At 40.0% G+C, this 15,000-nt stretch overlaps 1 protein-coding gene across 1 annotated transcript in view; it reads left to right on the top strand.

The window, feature by feature from the left end:
- The first annotated feature begins 8,751 nt into the window (after positions 1 to 8,751).
- Positions 8,752 to 15,000, top strand: part of LOC123515366 — a 22,286-nt gene continuing 16,037 nt past the window's right edge. The window contains exon 1 of the mRNA XM_045273870.1: positions 8,752 to 8,842. Coding sequence (XP_045129805.1) covers positions 8,819 to 8,842 — 24 coding nt within the window. The 5' untranslated portion in view covers positions 8,752 to 8,818. The remainder of the gene's footprint in view (positions 8,843 to 15,000) is intronic.

Below are 15,000 nucleotides of genomic sequence, written 5' to 3'. Positions count from 1 at the left end.
TGTGTTATAGTTTCTCCGTAACTCTCTCTTATTAATTAAGTTTCCAATATAATAGAGAAGATTATTATTATGCATTTTCTCTGTCTCTGTCTCTGTCTCCCTCTGTCTCTCTCTCTCTCTCTCTCTCTTACACCCTTGCAAACTTAGAATGACTGGCAAGCACACACAACACACACACACACACACACACACACACACACACACACAAGCAAACCAATTTTCCCTGTAGAGACTTTTTCCCCACTTTTTCCTCTCCCACATTCGGGCAAGCCTCTCTAATGACAGGTGAGTGTGGGTTGATTACATTCTTTACCTGCATCGTGTTTCTACCTTGTGTTTATTCATGTCTTTGGTTTGGATACTTCGCGTGTGTGTGTGTGTGTGTGTGTGTGTGTGTGTGTGTGTGTGTGTGTGTGTGTGTGTGTGTGTGTGTGTGTGTGTGTGTGTGTGTGTGTGTGCATGCATTCTTCCTACTCTTCACACTTCGTTGTCTCTCGGCTCCTCCCCCATCTACTCTTCTTCCTTCTCCTCCTCCTCCTCCTCCTCCTCCTCCTCTATCTTCTCCTCTTCCTCATAATTCAATACTTCAATGCTACTAACTTTTTTTTTTCCTTCTTTTCATCCATCCTCCTTCCTCCAACCTTCCTTCCTTCCTACCTCCTCTTCCTCTTCCTCTTTCTCCTCCTCCTCCTCCTCCTCCTCCTCATGGCAGCCACGCCCCTCTTAATGCTCCAAAAAGCATAACACCCCAGACCACAAATACCACAAAACCACCACCACCACCACCACACCACCACCACCAAGGCACTCACGCGGGCAGGTTAATTAAAACGGTGAGCGAGGCAGTGACCTTGGTTTTAATCTCTCCACCTCTCTCTCTCTCTCTCTCTCTCTCTCTCTCTCTCTCTCTCTCTCTCCATTATCATCTATATATTTTTCGCTTTATGAAGTTAAAATACACCTTATTGGAAAATTTCACATACATGGACAGTAAGAAATTATTCGTGATGAAAGACCAGAACAGTAAGTCTGAAAATTTATGACGTACAGTACGATATGAATCGGTCCAAAGCTTTCTCTCTGATAACATAAAGGAGTGTGTGCAGAGAAAATTTTCTTGGGCGAGCAACCAGTGCCGACCGATGCCGACCCGAGCCAAGAACTATACCATTTACTGTAAACAAGTGTAAAGCGTGCACAGAGGAACGTGTCGGCGCGGGCAGCCTCCTTCGATCAGCTTCCTCCTGACCATTCTTGTTAATCTAACTCGCTTGAGCCAGTAAATAATCCTGCTGCGGAATCCCTCTAAGAAGCCAGCGCAAGTCAACACAGGTTGGTGCCAGTTGTTTGTGCTAAAAAAACCCACTGTTTTCTGTGCACGCAGAACTGGACTGTTGTGTGTAGTGGTGGTTGTGTGTGAAACAGTTACAAGAATGCTAGAAAAGAAGAGAAGAAAAAACGAAAAGAAGAAAAAAGAGGGAAGGAAAGGAAAATATTTCATACTAAAAATTTATTCCAATACGAACAATAAAAAGTAAATCAATAAATAAGTAAAAAATAAAATGTTTGCAATAAACATCTTTTGAAGTTTTGAAGACAAACTTTATATATGAAGGTACACCAAATTATCTCAAGTAAACCTTTTCCTTCCCACTCACAAGTTACAAGGAACCACCACCACCACCACCAACGCAGACTTCACCTAAGTGCCACCATTTCTTACTCAAGGTTCTTCAAGGAATGGATTGTTTACGTGGTCCTTTAAACCATCTTCCCTTTGACTATTCCTTCAGATGATTTCTTCGTCCTTTCCTTCAAGCTTAATTGCGTCTCACTGCGGCCTTGCGTCTGGAGAAAGGAGGTCTCAGGGAACGCAGCTTATACAAACAATCAACACCAATATTAAATGTGGAGGTCATTGGAATGCGAAGAAGTTTAACCTCTTCAGTACCAAGACACGCTTTCATATTCATTCTGCTTATTATTTGGTGATTTTATACAGCTTCAGAAACTTATGTGGTTATTGAAACAGTGAAGACTCAGGCCATTTATCTTCTGAGCTCCATAATGTAAATAAAATCGTCTAATCGTACCCAAAACTCATGGTTAAAAAAAAAAAAAAAAAATCATCCCAGTACTGAAGAGGTTAAGGATAAGGTGGAAAGATTGCACTGAAAAAAACCACGAGAGACGAGACGAGAAAGGATGGAACAAGACTGAAAATCCTGACAAAGAGAGAAAAATGAGGATAAAAACAGATACATATTGGAATTTCTAGCCAGTACAACAAGTAGAACAAGAAAAAAAAATGCTTCAGAATTACTAATTAAGAAAAAGACGTGACAAAAAGGCAGTGAAAGGGAGAGTCAAGCTGAGAAAAATAATTGAATACACAAATAAACACGTAAATGAATAAATCCTCAGCAAGTAAAAAAAAAATATATATATAGTAAAGGAAATTCCACTCAGTCACAGATAAACTCAGACTCCACGTTCCTGCATTTTATTACACGACGCACGGTGTAAAAGGTATAAATATAATATTGAGGTGTGTTGCTAACGGTTCTTCCTGGAAACAACAACAACAACAACAACAACAACAACAACAACAACAACAACAACAACAACAACCGCACGCGAGGTGTTTTTTAAGTAAACGTGAATATAAAAAAGAGATGTAAAGATAAATGGCTGGATAGATAGATAGATAGATAGATAGATAGATAGATAGATAGATAGATAGGTAGATAGGTAGGTAGGTTGGTTGGTAGAGATAGATAGATAGATAGATAGATAGATATAGATAGATAGATAGATAGACAGACAGACAAATTGATAGACTGGTAGATGAACAGACATACAGATATACATTTGAATATCACACAGCTCGATAAAAGAAATGAATAAAGACATACAAAACTAAATAAACAAATGAACATACAAATAAATGAATAAATAAATGAATAATTAAACTAAAAACACAAACAAAAAACAAACAAGAAAGAATACAAGTAACATTCTTCGCAAAACAAAACACTCTCAACATATGCACAGCACTTCCCTTCCCTACTACCATTACTTCCTCTCCTGTTTCTTTCTCCTCTTCCTCACCCTCCCTCCGTCCCTCCCTCCTTTCATCCCTCCCTTCCATCCAACCACACAGTGATGCAACATCTTAGCAAAGACGATAACAACCACGACGATGATGACAAGAAGCAACACAGCCGCTTATTCCTTTCTTCCCTTCACCTTTTTCTTCGCCTCAGGATAAGTTTGCATTCACCTTTACTTTTGCCCTCCTCCTCCTCCTCCTCCTCCTCCTTCTCAGTAACTCACAAGGCGGAACTATGAAGCGTGGGTGAGAGGGAGTGGCAAGGAGTGGGAGAGGAAGACAGAGACAGGGAGAGGGAGGGAGAGAATAGACGAGTGAAGGTGTTGGGTGTAACTCTAAATGTTGTTATTCATGTCTTCTATTCATGCTGAAGTGAGAAATGAATGTGTAACTCTGGAAAATGTGAAAGAAGTGAAAGGAAAAATTTATGAAAAGCGTTTGAAAGGTTAGGAGGGAATAGGGAAGAGTGAAAGGAAGGAAATGGAAAATTGCTAGCTGGTTTAAGAGAACAAAGAAAAGTGAGAATGAAAAGAACTGACAGAAAATCGCTTGAAAGGTTAAAAGAGAAAAGAGAAAAAAAACGAAAGGAAGGAAATAAACAATTGGTGGAAGGGTTAAAAAGTAGGAATATTTTGAAACCATTCGGTAGTTTAACCCCTTGAGTACCAGAGACTTCCATAGTGATTCTGCTTACTATTTGGTGATTTTATACAGCTTTAGAAACTTATGTGAGGATAAAAAAATAGTGAAGACTGTAGCCATTAATCTTCTGACCCTTCCTAGTGAATATAAAATCGTCTAATCGTACACAAAGCTCAAGGTAAAAATGCGTCCCAGTACTGAAGAAGTTAAGAGAAAAAGAACGAAAAAAAAAAAAATACAAACAAGACTCAACATAAAGAAAGAAAAAAAAAAAACTAAGAAAAACAAACTCTCCAGTTATAAAAAAGGAAGAAAATAAAGAAAGTAAATAGGAAAATAAAACAAAATCTCTAGAAAAAGAAATGAAATATAGGAAGGAAGTAAAATAATCTTTGGATGGAGAAACAAGACTGAAGAAAAAAAAATAATGAAAGGAAGGAAATGGGAAGACACTCAGCGCATTACTAGTGGAAGAGGGAAGTGATGGGGTGGAAGAAGGGGTGGGGTGGGGTGATGGATTTGGGGTTTGGTTAGGGGGAAGGAGGGAGAGAGGGGGGTTGTTGTGGCAATGCGGAGCCACTGCATGAATATTTCAGGAGTGGAAAGCCGAAAGGTTTGACTTGCAGTGTGTGAGGCGGTGTTACGAAAGCTAATGTTGTATTGGTGATTATGTTTTTGTTACTGATGTTGTTAGTGTGGCAGTGGTGGTGGTGGTGGTGGTTGTGTTGGAATTCTTAGCAATGATGATTTGACCTTCGTAGTAACCGTAGTAGTAGTAGTAGTAGTAGTAGTAGTAGTAGTAGTAGTAGTAGTAGTAGTAGTAGTAGTAGTAGTAGTAGTAGTAGTAGTAGTAGTAGTAGTGGTGGTAGTGGTAGTGGTGGTGGTGGTGGTGGTGGTAGCAGCAGCAGCAGTAGTGGTGGTGGTGGTGGTGGTGGTGGTGGTGGTGGTGGTGGTGGTGGTGGTGGTAGTAGTGGTGGTGGTAGGTGGTGTAGGTGGTAGTAGTAGTAGTAGTAGTAGTAGTAGTAGTAGTAGTAGTAGTAGTAGTAGTAGTAGTAGTAGTAGTAGTAGTAGTAGTAGTAGTAAGAAAGATAATAAAACAATTAAACTAAATGACTGACTAGTGTGTTGAAACTACAATGATGTTTTATGGTGCAAGGTAAGGCAAGGCAAGGCAAGGCAAGGCAAGGTAAGGCAAGGCAAAGTAAAAGTAAGGTAAGGTTAGGTTAGCCTTCGTTAAGTTAGGTTAGGTTAGGTTAGGCTCAAACGAAACCTCTCAACTACTCTATTCTGCATTAATCCACTCGCAAACATTAGTGAACGAGTAGAGCCGAAATGAACGAATAATCACAGGTAAAAAAAAAGCATTAATGAATAAGTTGAGTTGAAACGAATGAATAATGGCAGGTAAACACACACAATCGTTCACACTTAGCATAAAAAAAAAATACAATATTCCAAAACACACACACACACACACACACACACACACACACACACACACACACACACACACACACGCCCTCAACACACACAAAACAAGAGTGAAAGGCAGGGGACAACAGAGCAACAGTCCCCGAAGGCTGATTATTACACTGTTTTCCTCACCTCGTCTCTAGATTACAGTGACCGGTGACGCAGGAGGAGGAGGAGGAGGAGGAGGAGGAGGAGGAGGAGAGTGAGTGAAGGGGAAAGAAAAAGAAATGTGGCAAGAAGATAACGAAGGGAATGGAAGGGAAGGGAGAGGGAGAGGGAAAGAGAGAGAGTTGGTGAGTGTGCAGTGCTCTCTCACATACCAGTCTCCCTGTCTCTCACCCTTTTGACCCCTACCAGCTTGCCTCCCTCCATCGTGTTCCCTCCCTACCTCCCTCCCTCATCCCTTCCTACATCAGTCCCTCTTCCACTCTCCCTTTCTTCCAGCCTCACTCAATCTGATGCCCTACGTTCACTATCTCTGCCCTTTGCTAAACCCTTCAATCCTTCACCTTCCCCTGCCCAGTCACTATTAACTTAACCTAACCTCCCTTTGCCTCACCTGTCTTGAGCTGATCTAGCCTACTTTTAGCTATTCTATCTTGACCTAACTTCTAACCTGACTTAACGTATCCTAAGGTAAGCTATTTTGAGTTAATCTAACCTAGCTTTACCTGACCTAACCTAACCTATTTTGAGCTGATTTATCCATATCTAACCTCATGTATCTAATCTATTCTCACCTAATTTTACCTAACCAAACTTTTATCTAACTAGACTAACCTTACCTAATGTAACCTAACATCATCTCACATAATGTAACCTTACCAAACCTTAGCTAACTAACCTTGCCTCATGTAACCTAACATCACCTAACCTAAGCTAAATCAACCTAACTTATCGTATGTCACCCAAAAATAACCTAATCTAACCTAACCTGAAAAGCTAACCTAATCTAACTTAACCTAACTTGTAACCTAACCTAACCTAACCTAACTTAACTTAACCTAAATTGTAAGCTTACCTAACCTAACTAAGTCTATCGTAACTCAGGCACCTTCCCTTTCCTCAGCGTGCCTCTATTTAACTAAACGCGTCACATTCCCACGCTGCCAGACATTAACACCCTTATAAGCAAAAGCAGAAGATAACACCTTTCTCTTCCACTGCAGCCAGTTTTTCCCTGTACTCTGTTATGGCAGTGAAGTTTAGCACCGAAAACGACTATTACTACTTAAGCCCTTCATTACTGGGACGCATTTTTGCCATGAGTTTTGGGTGTGATTAGACGATTTTATTAACATTACGACGGGCTTGTGGAGGTCAGAAGATTAATGACCAGAATCTTCACTATTTTAATCCTCTCATTAAGTTTCTGAAGCTGTATAAAACCACTAAACAGTAAGAAGAATGAATATGAAAACGCGTCATAACACTTGAAGGGGTTAATGTCCACACCACGCATCGGTCATTCCACACACATATTTGGTGCCCATATAAGTAACAGCTGATGATAAGACTTTTAAAACTTTTCTCTTCTACTGTAGCTAGTGTAGTGGAGTTTAGGACCAAAGGGAGTATTGTTGTTTTAATATCCACGTGTATTTGTAATAAGAACAGGAAAATGAAGCATAATAAGTAACAGGTGAATGTATAACTTTAAAATCTTTCTCTTCTACTGTAGCGAGTTTTTCTTTCTATACAGTTATGGTAGTGGAAGTTAGAATAGAAAGGACTAATGCTTTTCTCAATATTCAGGTGTATTTATTTCTTAAGAGCCTAAGAAAATAAGGAAAGATACAAGAAGTCTTTAGGCCTACACGTGACAGCTCCTATATGAAAAATAACTTACCTATTTCAACCTATCACCCATAAATAGGTCTAATCATCATCATCTCCCTAATAACTCTGCACTTAACAACCTTCATCCACCTGCCACTATTCAAGAACTAATTCCTTCCTTTTTACATCCAATTTAAACCAGTTATTTCTCATCCTGTCCTGCTCAATGACTCTGAATCTTGCTTACGACACCCTTCAACCCCTTCGATACTGCGACACATTTTTACCTCGAGATTTGTGTACGATGAGACTATTTTATTGACATCAGGAAGGGTCTGTGGAGGTCAGAAGATTAATGGTTACAGTCTTCACTATTTTAATCCCCGCATAAGTTTCTGAAGCTGTATAAAACCACCAAATAGTAAGCAGAATGAATAGGGAAACGCGTCATGGTACTGATGTGGTTAATATCTCTCAGGTAGCGATGAGACCAATCTATTTCGCAATCGGTTCTATTGGTAGCGATAAGGTATACACTAGATTAATTTCCTAATTGATTCTACTGGTAGCGATAAGGTAGAGATCAATTTCGTAATCTGTTCTACTGGTAGCGATTTTGTGTAGATTTATTTCTCAACTATTTCTGAAGTGAAGGTAAAGTCATCTCCTTGAGTTTTCAGTATAGACTTTCCACGCTGAGGGAAAGAGACAAAAATTATGAGGGAGTTTTGTGGTTTCCTCGTGGCATACTTTTGTTGTGTTGAGGGAGTGAGTGATAACAACCGTGTATTTTCATTATTTTTTTCACCCATTTCTCGTGTTGCAAGACTGGTTGGTGACATACACATATACGATTTTTTTTCTCCCTTTCAATTTATATTTTTTCAGTGGTATTTTTTTTTTTTTTTGTACTTCTTTTTTCCTATTTTCTCATTTGTCTTTCTCTTGTTGTGATCTTGAGGTGTTTTTTTCTTTTCAAGCTTTCTTCGTGGCATTTCATACTTTATTTTTTTCTTTTATATTATCTTCGAATGTCTTGATCTTTCTCTTTTTAGTCTTAAGCTGTTTTTTTTTGTTTTTTTTTTGTTTCTCTCGTCGTAGTATTAACAATATCAATAATCTTGTACACTCTGGAACTCCTGCCTGCTTCTGTATTTCCAACTTCCTATGACTTGACTTCATTTAAAAGGGAGGTTTCAAGACATTTATCCCTTTATTTTGGCTAACTCTCTCAGACATGCAAGGGAACTGGCAACTAGTGTGCTTTTTTTTTTTTTTTCGTTTTGATCAGTTTTACCCTCTTACATAAAAAAAAAAAAAAAAAAACGAAGCTCTTACATACTAAAGTTCTCATGGGTATTATCTTTTACTGATGAGGCAGATACTTTGTCAACCTATCCCTGAAATAACGTAAATCTTCAAAGTCCCAATAACCACCAAGAAACAGGGAGACATTTTAGCTGTCATCTTCAGGAACTTAGAATCTTTAGTGGGCCTTTTTTTCCAGCCTTTTAGTAACCCTTCCCTAGAAGTGAATAAATAAATAAATAATCTTGCAGCTTCCTTTGAAAGTCCCAATAACCACCACGAAACAGGGAGGCCTTTTAGCTTTCATCTTTAGGGACCTAGAATCATTAATGGGCCTTTTTTCTCAGCCTTTTAGTAACCCTTTGCCAGAATATTCTTACATGAGAACGAATAAATAAACAAATAATCTTGCAGCTTCCTTCATTTCCTTGTCCTAGGCAGTGTTAAGTTCTCCGCTATGACCCTCGAGCCTGGGAAGGACAGACGAACCCCGGAGTGCAGCTTATGACTTCACTTTCACTTTCAAAGGTCGGGAAGCTTAGCCCTATTACCTCCAGCACTTTCACTGAGATGGTCTGCTATTACAGCCCTGTCTAAGAGGACGTGTAGGGACTGGTTGGAATGTGAAATGAAGTCACGAAGTACAGAACGGTTACAAAAAAATAAAAAGAAAGAAAAAAATAACCTAAATTCTTTCGTGTTTTCTTCTTCGTTTCATTTTTTCTTCTTTTCGTTGGTTGTTATTGTCTTCCCTCCGTTTTATTTTTATTTATTGTTATTGATTATTTTCGTAATTAAGTAGTATTGGCATCTCTCTCTCTCTCTCTCTCTCTCTCTCTCTCTCTCTCTCTCTCTCTCTCTCTCTCTCTCTCTCTCTCTCTGTTTTGGCATGACGCGCATGGCCGGCCTGGCTCAGTATGAATGAGACATGTTTTGTTAGCAGGCATCACTACTTCGTCCTGTGTGGCGGAGACGAGAGAGAGAGAGAGAGAGAGAGAGAGAGAGAGAGAGAGAGAGAGAGAGAGAGAGAGAGAGAGAGAGAGAGAGAGAGAGAGAGAGAGAGAGAGAGAGAGAGAGAGAGAGAGAGAGAGAGAGAGAGAGAGAGAGAGAGAGAGAGAGAGAGAGAGAGAGAGAATTATTCCACACAGCAGGAGTAGGAGTAGGAGCAGCAGCAACAGCAGCAGCAGCAGCAGTAGCAGTAGTAGTATTTTGCCAACTGAAACGAAAATTGTCGAAAACTGAACATTCACGACAATAAACAAGCGAACAAAATAAACAACCGCATAAATTACAATAAGCAAAAACAAACAAACAAAAAAAATCCTGCCCCATCCATGTGCAGCCAATCAAGTCATTCATTAACGCAACAATGAAAAGGAGGATGGATTTTGTATTAGCCGCCGATGAAAAGGTGGAAATCTGACTCGAAACTCTCAATACTAAATAAAAAACAAAGTCACGTAACTGTACACGACAACCAATAACGCAATAATAACTAACGACAACCCAAAATCACCACAGTACTTACATTTTATATTTTGGCCTATAGCGCCTTTAGGTAATTTGAAGAGTATTAGTAGCGCAGGCAATTTTATTTATAGTGGTACCAATATTAGGGCCCACATCACCACCCAAGCGCATCTTCGGTGTAACAATCTAGAACCTGGGTATCATGGTGACATGTAGGTAACTTTAAACCACTCGACAAATGGCAAAGCTTGAAGGTGATACGTGGTGGGATTGTCAAAGCGGCGAGACCTCCCTCCACTGCTGCTGTCATATATGTAACCTCCAGCGCTCTTCAGAATGGACAGCATCAAGCACAGTACATAAACACCTGCCCTGCGAATACCAAACAGATGGTTAGAACGAACACCTGCAACGTATGTACTGGTGCTCATGTTTTATTTTTTTCATTTATTTTTTTTTTTTTAAGTAAGAGGGGAGAGCTGGTTAAGGGCAACATAAAACGACAAAAATCAAATAAAAGCCCACTTAGTTGTCAGTCCTCTTGTAGGTCCGAGAGAGAGATAGCCAAAAAAAAAAGGAGGAAATGTCTTGATGTGTTTATTATATAGACGGTGATTCAGTTGCTGGTGGTGAGTCAATAAGGAATACTAAACTTACTTGCAGCTTTAACTTCATTCAGCAAATTCCCAAGCTTACTCACTTAACCAATCCTTTATCTGGCACGTCCTTTACTCACAGACTTCTATCCTCATATACTCATTCATCTACAAACTTACGTCCACTTCTGTCTTCCCTCAACAACTCCCAAACTTACTCAGTCATTCACTCATTCACCTAAGAGTCCTTTATTCACTGACTTCTATCCTCACACACTCAACTCATTCATCAATAAACTTACGTCAACTTCTTTCTTCCCTCAACAACTCCCAAACTTACTCACTCATTCACTCATTCACCTAACAAGTCCTTTATTCACTGACTTCTATCCTCACACACTCAACTCATTCACTTACTAACTCTCTTACACTCCTTTCACTCAGCAACTCTCACCCTTATTCTCACTCATTCACTTCTTTACATAATACGTCCTTTACTCACAAACTTCTATAATCACATACTCACTCGTTCATCTATTCTCTCATTCGCTTCCCCCGATCCCAAGTTGAAGGTAAGAGAAATGGAAAATAAAAAGATAAGATGTGATGAAAATTTTGAGGTTGAGAAGTTATGAGAGGGGGGTGGAGGGTGATTGTTGTTGTTGTTGTTGTTGTTGTTGTTGTTGCGGTTGATGATGTTATCCTTGAAACATTTCCAGTATTTTTTTCTCGTTTTCCTTCTGTTTCTCCTCCTTCTCCTCCTCCTCCTCCTCCTCCTCCTCCTCCCTCCTCCTTCTCCTCCTCCTCCTCCTCCTCCTCCTCTCAAGACCACTATTACCACCACTACCTCTTCTCCTCCGCCTCCTCCTCCTCCTCCTCGACTACCACTACCACCACTATTTGTCTCTTTCCTCCTCCTCCTCCTCCTCCTCCTCCTCCTCCTCCTCCTCCTCCTCCTCCTCCTCCTCCTCCTCCTCCTCCTCCTTCGTTGTTATCGCTGTGGTTGTTTTGATGAGTCGGGTAATTTTTTATTGCTATTACATTTTGTGTGGGTGGGGAGAGTGGGGAGGGGTGGTGGGGGTGGTGGGGATGGGGGTATGTGGGTATGTGGGTTAAGCATATAGTCGTGTAGTAGAAGTGGTGGTGGTAATGGTGGTTGTTGTTATTGGTGGTGGTGGTGGTGGTGGTTTTTTTGTAGAAGTAAATGAAAGAAAGAATAAAAATAAAAAACGAAAACTGCAAAAAGAGGAAATAAGAAAAGAAAGAAAAGAAAAGAAAGAAAGAAAGAAGAACAAGAAGAGCAAGAACAAGAAGAACAAGAAAAGAACAAGAACAAGAACAAAAGAACAAGAACAACAACAAAAAGAAAACAAGAACAAGAAGAACAACAACAAAAACACCACCACCACCACCACCACCACAACAACAACAACAGCAGCAACAACAACAACAACAACAACAGCAACAAGAACCAGCAGAAGAAGAAGAGTGACAGTTTCTCAATAGGGAGCGTGATTACCAACTTTCACAGCTTAGCGCCTGCAGCGATAGACCTTGCCCGGGGCTCAGCGTGGCTTGGGAGTGTTAGTGCTGAGAACCGCAGATCTACTGAAGAAGGGCAGGACGTGAAGTGGGAGGGAGGGGGAAATGGGGGAGAGGGAATGAAAGGAGAGAGTAAGAGGTAGTGAGGGAGAGAATGGCGGTGAAATAAAGGTCAGTACTCTGAAAAACTGCTCTCTCTCTCAATCAGTTTTCCAAAGGCTGCAGTTAAAGACACACATATTTTTAAGGATATTTTTATGATTCTGGTGATGGACTGATAAGATTTCTACCTTATTAAAAGGAGAAAACTGTCTTGAAAATCTGGTTAATTCTCTCTGCAGCCTTAGAAAAGTATCGTGGGGAGAGAGCAAGGCATTTCTGAATACTGGCGAGAGTTTGAAAGGAGGGAGAGAAGGAGAGATGGAGGGAAAGGGAGGGAGAGACGAAAGGAAGGAAAGACATGGAGGAAGAGAAGGAGAGATTGAGGGAAAGGGAGGGATAGACGAAAGGAAGACATGGAGGGAAAAATATGGAGAGAGGAAGTGAAGGAGGGAATCATGCTGAGACGAAGGAGGGATGGATGGAAGGAGATATAACGGGAGAAGGATAAAATTGAAGGAAAAATATAGAGGTAAGTCGGAGAGATAATGAGCTACAATGACTTTAAGGAATGAGAGGGAGAGAGATTAATAAAGCAATAAAGGAAAGAACAAAAGGAGAGAAGGGAAGAAAAGATAGATAAAGAATAAGATAAAGAAGAAAGACTAAGAGTAAAGAATAAGATAAGAAGGACAAAGAGAGAGAGAGAGAGAGAGAGAGAGAGAGAGAGAGGGGGGACTTGAACATCGGCCTAGGAGGATGCTATAAGGCAAATAGAAGAGAAGGAATAAAGAAAAGGAAGTCTGGGTGTGGCTGGAAGGAGAAAGACAGAGAGAAGAACGCAGAGAAGAGAAGACGAGGGAAGAGGGAAGAGGAGGGAGGAGTAAGTGAGGGAGGAAGAGATAATAAGCGAGGGAGGGAAAGAAAATGACTGACTGAGAACTGAGGGGAGATGTGATGAAGAGAGAAGGAAAGAAGATGGCGTAGGAAGAGAGAGAGAGAGAGAGAGAGAGAGAGAGAGAGAGAGAGAGAGAGAGAGAGATGAGGGTGTGACGTTATCCGCGTGTGACACTGGAAGAGAATCACGTACACATGCGTAACGTGTGTGTGTGTGTGTGTGTGTGTGTGTGCGTGTGTGTGACTTTCTCATAGGAAGAATTCGATATAAAGCAACTAAATAGAATGTAATTATCACCTTAACCACCATTACTGCTACCACCACCACCACCACCACCACCATCAATAGCAGCTAAACACAATTGGAGTCGATGAAACGCGGAATTATTGAAAAGTTCCTGAAGAGAGAATATAAATAGCAAACGCTGCAAAATTAACAACACGATATAGGCAACAGTACAAAAACATCAATAACAGCCACTAGATGTCACTAAATTATTTCCAGGACTGACTGCTTCATTGCTTACCTGATGGACTGACAAACTGAGCGCCTAAACAATGCAGTATTATTGAATTGCCATGAGTGAGTGATTGGAATAAGGCGCCGAAGCAACCAAAGTCATAATGGCGCCGCTAAGGGACGGTATTCACACTAAACTAAAGGACAGTGTAAACACTAAGAAAAAAAAAAAAGGCAATGTAAAATCAATCCCTTTAGTACCACGACGAGTTTTCATTTTCAATTTGCTTATTATTTAGTGATTTTATACAGTCTCAGAAACTTATGTTATTAGAAGAGTAAAGACTGACCATTAATTTTGTGACCTTCATAGACCCTTCCTAATGCAAACATAATCGTCTAATCATACCCAAAAGTCATGGTAAAAAGGCTAAAAACACGAGACCCCAAATAGAAGAGCCATGAGTCTGTCTTGAAACGCATTGCTAAAAAATTACTGTTTACTATTGACTTTCCTTTACCACATAACTAGATGCAACAGTCACACCAGCGCTGATAATTCTCCTTTACACATCCCACGATCACCTCAGCAACAGCATTAACCCCTTCAGTACCATGAAACGTTGCCATATTCATTCTACTTTGCATTTGGTGATTTTATGCAGCTTCAGAAACTTATGTGGGGAATCAAGATAGTGAAGACTGTGGCCATTAATCTTCTGGCCCCCTTAGACCCTTTCCTAATGTCAGTAAAATGGTCTAATCGCACACAAATCTCAAGGTAAAAATATGTCCCAGTAATAAAAGGGTTAATTTATTTCTTCACACTTACCACAAAACCCTAACCAACTCTTTTTTTGGGGGATATTAGGCCATTTTAATTTTCATTTCATTTATTTTTTTGTATATATATTTTTAATTTCCTTTGATTTTTATAATGTTTCTAATATATACAATTTTATTTACTTAATGTAGTTTTTTAATTGTTTTATTTATCATTTTTCTATCTATTTATTTTACTCTTACACCGCCACTAATAACTTCCTCGATCTCTTACTCTTATCTTAACCAAAACCACTAACACGCAGGACTTCACAGACACAGCCCCGCCCTCCTCACTACCAGCGCCACTATCTCAGAGCAGCGGCAACACGGGTTCAAAGTCCCGAGTCACCTTTCCGAAGCATTGGCGTTTCACTTGGTTTATTAGCAATGATTCGTCTGTGATATTAATTAAGTGTTACATTGCTGTGTCTTCTCTGCTCAACAAAATGCTCTCAAGGTGTAAATCTAGATGTGAAAGATGACGCTCAGAACAACAACAGCAATAACAACAATAACAGCAATAACATCTATTACTACTACTACTACTACTACTACTACTACTACTACTACTACTACTACTACTACTACTACTACTACTACTACTACTACTACTACCACTACTATTACTACTATGACCACTAACAATTGCACCATTTTCGTAAAACTGCACATTTCTCGTAAAATTTTATCCGCAACAGAAACTCCATTGTCTTGAATTGCTACGAATTGACTGAAAACTTGTTACTGCTATTGTTGCCAGAGAGAGAGAGAGAGAGAGAGAGAGAGAGAGAGAGAGA

Source organism: Portunus trituberculatus, chromosome 39 (assembly GCF_017591435.1).
Source record: "Portunus trituberculatus isolate SZX2019 chromosome 39, ASM1759143v1, whole genome shotgun sequence".
Lineage (NCBI taxonomy): Eukaryota > Metazoa > Arthropoda > Malacostraca > Decapoda > Portunidae > Portunus > Portunus trituberculatus.
The sequence above is the reverse complement of the archived record's forward strand: the minus strand, read 5'-3'. Positions and strand labels throughout refer to the sequence as shown.